This window comes from Ipomoea nil, unplaced genomic scaffold (assembly GCF_001879475.1).
Source record: "Ipomoea nil cultivar Tokyo-kokei standard unplaced genomic scaffold, Asagao_1.1 scaffold2792, whole genome shotgun sequence".
NCBI classification, from domain to species: Eukaryota; Viridiplantae; Streptophyta; class Magnoliopsida; order Solanales; family Convolvulaceae; genus Ipomoea; species Ipomoea nil.
In genome coordinates this window covers 1,671,957-1,677,876 of record NW_017619220.1, presented here as the reverse complement: position 1 = coordinate 1,677,876, position 5,920 = coordinate 1,671,957, and the positions used below count along the sequence as shown (strand labels likewise).

The 5,920-nt window shown below is 35.5% G+C and overlaps 1 protein-coding gene across 1 annotated transcript; it reads left to right on the top strand.

Annotated features, from left to right (window-relative positions):
• Positions 1–1,585: 1,585 nt before the first annotated feature.
• On the top strand, positions 1,586–5,587 carry LOC109157717 (glycerol-3-phosphate 2-O-acyltransferase 6-like). The gene is made up of 2 exons (XM_019305559.1): positions 1,586–2,295; positions 4,605–5,587. Exons 1-2 carry the CDS (start codon positions 1,669–1,671, stop codon positions 5,478–5,480), a joined length of 1,503 nt encoding a protein of 500 aa, XP_019161104.1. The 5' UTR covers positions 1,586–1,668; the 3' UTR covers positions 5,481–5,587.
• The last annotated feature ends 333 nt before the right edge of the window (positions 5,588–5,920 follow it).

The following is a 5,920-nucleotide window of genomic DNA, read 5'->3' as shown; positions in this document are numbered from 1 at the left end:
TGGAAATTAAAATAAAGGATTTTATTTTTATATATAGTATAGATAGATGTACTATTTAACACTTAATATAAAACAATATCATTTTGATCAAAACTCACCATAAAAGATGGACCTGATTGAGGATATAATTTGCCGAAATTAAGTAAGACAACCTGTGGTCAAATCGAAAAGAGGTGAAATAATTATTATGATGCAGCATGGACGGCATCTAAGAACTATAAAGTAGGCTAATTGAATGGCAACATAACCATCGCCATGGACCTTTCAACTACTTAATTGGACCTTCTTCCACAACTGTCATCACTTATATTAGCCATCAACAAATGCTACCTTGTGATATGATGCGTTCAACCACATCCAAGACGATTTTGTAAATGGATTCATTTGATAATTTAATATCACACGTTGTCAAAGTTTTTTTTTTTTTTTTTTTAATCTTAGATTTCCAACGCCTTCTCGATTGAGATTGTCATACAAAATCTTTCTAGTTCGGTTTACTTATTCTATATAGTTTGTAGGCTATTTTACATAAGTAAGGTTTATCTAGTGTACACTCTCAACTAGCTAGTGATTGTGTGTTTTGTTAGTCACCGGCAAAAAAAAAAAAAAAACAAACAAATAAACTTGAAAAAAATTAATTTTCTTATAAATTAAATTTAAACCGTACCAATAGTTTTAACTTTCAACCACACCCCCCAATCCTCAACGACCTTCCCACCCTCTCTCAATTTGAAAAGAAAAAAAAAAGTCAAAATAAAAAAACCAACTTGGTTTGCGTGAGTGGCTGTGTACTCTTGCCACTTAAGAGAGGTTGGGAGTTTGAACCCCTTCTGGTACGAAAAAGTCAATCTGGCCAGCTTTGCTTCTTAATTGGACTGGCCCGGTGTGAACGTGGATTAGTCTGAATATGGTACGGGTTTAAAGGATAATTACAAATATGATAGTGTCTACTCTTTTAATTCTTCTGTAATCATTTGGTCATAGATTGAACTTTGATTGTCCATTAAAAAGTATTTGTTTCACAAGGTATCAATTTTGAGATGGACTATCAAGTGGTTGTTCGTGTTTTGAAGGAAATATTTACCCTTCGGTGATATCTGAGTGTTATGTTGCCCTTAGGAGTTGTCAAGAATTAGTTAAATCTTTTCAATCTACTTCTTTTTTTCTTTTTTTTTTTTTTTGTAAGAAGGTCAGAAAACTTGATTGCTCATACATTAACTTCGTTACCTCATAGTCAACTGACCTCTAGTCTTTGGCAGATAATTCTCCCGAATAGTTTTTTTTTCATCTTATTCAGCAATAAATTATCAATTTGTAGGCCGCTTTCCAACCAAAAAAAATATTGTTTGCACGATTTTAGCTCAAAGATTTAATATACAATATTTGAGGCATTTGGGGTAGAATAATTGAATATATATATATATATTACAAGTGAAATTAACTGGAAAATAAAAATCACAGAAGAACCACCCCCTTCCTCTCAACCACATGTTGGTTTGACTGTAATTAATAAGACATAATAGCAGCTAGCCAGCAATGATCACCTACAACTCAAAATGCCTATCTTTCAATTCCCCTCTCTTTTTAAACCCCTCCTCTCAACACACAAAACTCACACACGTTAAAACCAACCCAACACCAAAAACTACCTATCACTCCGATCCAAACATGGGGGCTCGCCATCGCCATCTTCATTTCGAACCAATCTCAAAATGCAGCCCAGAGGGGCGGTCAAACCAAACCGTGGTGGCTGATTTAGACGGCACACTCTTGCTCTCCGCCACCGCATTCCCCTACTTCCTCCTCGTCGCCATGGAAGCCGGCAGCCTCCTCCGGGCACTCCTCCTCCTCGTCTCCGTCCCCTTCGTCTACTCCCTCCACCTCTTCGTGTCCGAGCCCTTAGCCATCAAAGCCTTCATCTTCGTCTCCTTCGCCGGGCTCAAGGTCAAGGACATCGAGACCGTGTCTCGGGCGGTGCTGCCCAGGTTCTACTCCGAGGATGTCCGCGCGGATGCCTGGAAGGTGTTCAGTTCATGCGGGAAGCGGTACGTATTCACCGCGAATCCTAGGATCATGGTGGAGCACTTCGCCGTGAACTTCTTGGGAGCCGATAAGGTGGTCGGGACGGAGCTGGAGGTTTCCAGAACGGGACGCGCCACCGGGTTTGTGAAACCTCCGGGGGTTCTTGTCGGGGAACATAAAAAGGCTGCGGTTTTGAAGGAGTTTGGGACGGATGTGCCGGATTTAGGCCTGGGTGATAGGGAGTCTGATCATCACTTCATGTCCATTTGCAAGGTAACATATATAATTCCACTCTTTAAATTTTACTAGCATTTATATATATTTGTTGGGCGAAGGCCAGTAAAGGACCAAATTCACCACCTGACTATATATATATATATTTGTTGGGCGAAGGCCAGTAAATGACCAAATTCACCACCTGACTATATATATATATTTGTTGGGCGAAGGTCCATAAAGGGTCAAATCCACCACCTGACTCTTGAAAATGTGTGTTGGTAAAAAATTCACTACCCGACTCTCGAAAATGTGTGTTGGTATAAGAAAATAAAGTTACGCTTTTGCTACAGCCTATACCTTTTGACATAGTGGTAAATGTTTGATCTTAACAATAAATAAATAAATAAATATATATATATATATATATATATATATATATATATATATATATATATATATATTATTTTGGGTTTTTAGAGTTCAATTCTTGCAAATCACATGCATGTTGGAAGATATATAGTATAGTTTTTTGGATAACCCTAGTCAAGTTGGTGGCGCAGTTGACTTGGCAATTACAAGGTTTCAAATTTAACTCAAAAAAAAAAAGTCTATTGACCTTTCAATTTGAACCAGTTAGTCACATAATACGCCTTTTAGATGAGCAAATCGGATATCATTGAACCACAAAGTCCTTGATAAAAGTGTACACTTTTTGATAATGATTGCGGTTTCACATAAATGAAAGGAAGATAGTTTACTTACATTCACATAAAACTGGAATACTAGCTAGAAAAGGGGATTTACTTCCCCACTTTGATAGGTCATATTTAGTTTGTCAGTAGATGAAGTTAAGTTACCAAACTATTTGTCAGTAACAAAATTGATCATTAAAAGCTGCCTCTTTGGTGTTACGGGTAAAAGTATGAGCAGAGCTGTCATTTTTTTATTTTTTTTTTTCTTTCGGCCTTTTGGTTATGATATCTGTTAAAAATAGTTTATTTTACTTATTTAAGTACAACTAACTTTATAAGTTTGTCTTTTTCATTTTACAAATTTACTATTTATTATTGAATTTAACTTTTTTAGGTGGCTGGAGCCCCAAATAACCAGTTTTCTAAGTGGACAAGATATAACATCTCATTTATTTTATTAAAAAGCATACCAAACATGACATAACTATCTCACAAAATAGGATGGAGGAGTAGGTGGAGTATTCTTTTTCTTTTTATGTAAACATGTTTTCGTTAAAATTTTAACGAATTTTATGGTATCATGAATGTTCTGTTGTTTTTGATAAAGTTATATTCTTGCAGCTAATTGTCATCAATCATGACAATTATTTATAATTTAAAATATAAAGATGTGTTATATAGTATCATACAATACTATATCATACTCAATCCAAGGGGAACTTCTCCTTTAAATCATTTTATTTATAGCATCATACAATACTGTACCATACTATATCATTTTATATATAGTATCATACAATACTGTACCCTACTATATATATTCATACTGGGCAAATTGCACACAATTTAGTCTGTGTGCATTCGTGTAGTAGTTTAGCTTGTGTGCATTTATGAAGGATTTCACAGAGGATATAGTCTCATTTGAATATTATTATATATATAATGAACCCCATTCTTTTCAATAATTATAAAATTGATCATGTGTTTTTTTAATTAAATTAAAACCTTCCAACATTGATGAACACTGAGTCACTGATATTAGTCAACACTTTTTATAAGAGACCAGTCCTTGTTCTCATTTGATCCATCGTTATGTTGTGGAACCGTGTCCACCTTGCAATGTGGACACTGTTCTATGTTCATAATTACTGAACTATATGTTCATAATTATAAAGCTATATATTCATAATTTTGAACTTCATATTCATACTTATTGAACTTTATATTTACAATTACAGAACTATATGTTCATAATTATAAAACTATATATTCATAATTTTGAACTTCATATTCATAATTATTGAACTCTATATTTACAATTACAGAACTATATGTTCATAATTATAAAGCTATATATTCATAATTTTGAACTTCATATTCATAATTATTGAACTCTATATTTACACTTACAGAACTATATGTTTATAATTACTGAATTATATGTTCATAATTATAAAACTATATATATATATATATATATATATATATATATATATATATATATATATATATATATTCATAATTTTTAAACTTCATACTCACAATTATTGAATTTTTATATTCATAATTACAAAATTATATGTTCATAATTATGTTCACAATTCTATGTTCATAATTATAGAACTATATGTTCATAGAACTATATAATTTTGTCTTTTTAATTTGTTGCAGGAAGGGTACATGGTCCCACGGAGCAAGTGCGATGCCTTACCAAGAAAACAGCTCCTGAGTCCTATCATTTTCCATGAAGGCCGTTTGGTACAAAGGCCTACACCATTTATGGCACTCTTAACTTTCCTATGGATGCCTATAGGCATAGTTCTGTCCCTAATAAGGGTCTACTTAAACATCCCCTTGCCGGAAAAAGTGGTCCGCTACACATACATGATCCTCGGCATCAAACTCATCGTGAAAGGCACCCCTCCGCCGCCCCCTAGGGCGGGCCAGCGCGGCGTCCTCTTCGTCTGCAACCACCGCACCGTCCTCGACCCCGTCGTCACCGCCGTCGCCCTCGGCCGGAAAATCAGCTGCGTCACCTACAGCATCAGCAAATTCTCGGAGCTAATTTCTCCGATCAAGGCCGTCGCGCTGTCCAGGGAGAGGGAGAAAGACGCCGCCCATATTAAGCAGTTACTGGAAGAAGGGGACTTAGTTATTTGCCCGGAAGGGACGACTTGCCGGGAACCATTTTTGTTGAGGTTTAGTGCCCTTTTCGCCGAGCTGACCGACAGGATTGTGCCGGTGGCCGTTAATACCAAGCAGAGCGTGTTTTATGGGACGACGGTACGAGGTTTCAAGGTGTTGGACCCGTACTTTGTCTTCATGAACCCTAGGCCGACATACGAGATCACGTTCTTGGACCAAATTCCGCCGGAGCTCACTTGCAGAGGTGGCAATAAGTCGGCGATTGAGGTTGCTAATTATATTCAAAAAGTTCTCGCCGGAACCCTAGGTTTCGAGGGTACTAATTTGACTAGGAAGGACAAGTATGCGATGATGGCCGGGACTGATGAGCGTGTTCACGCCATGGACAACAAGGATAAATAGAAGAATTGAGACAATATAATTCAATGAACTTTTTTTTTTTTTTTTGGTACTGTAATTTCTCATGTGCTTTTAATTAATACATTTATCTTCTTGAAAAAGAAATTATATATATAGGGCATAATCAAATGAGATCGAATTATATTTTTTCGTTCAAATTACTTTTAATTTGTGCAATTTGTAGTATCTAATTGTACATTTTTCAAGTTTGCAAGGGAGTAATGGATCTCATTTAATCATGTCTCTCTCTCTCTATATATATATATATATATTAAAATATCAGTTTTATGATACATACAAAATGCTATTCGCTTTTTTTATATTGTGTCTTGTTCTGCCACTGGTACAAAAAAGAACATAAGAGATGGACTTTTAGCTATCTTTCTTAAAAGAAGGTAATGTATTTTTAAAAGAGTTAATACCCAAAATCGTCCTCGACTATA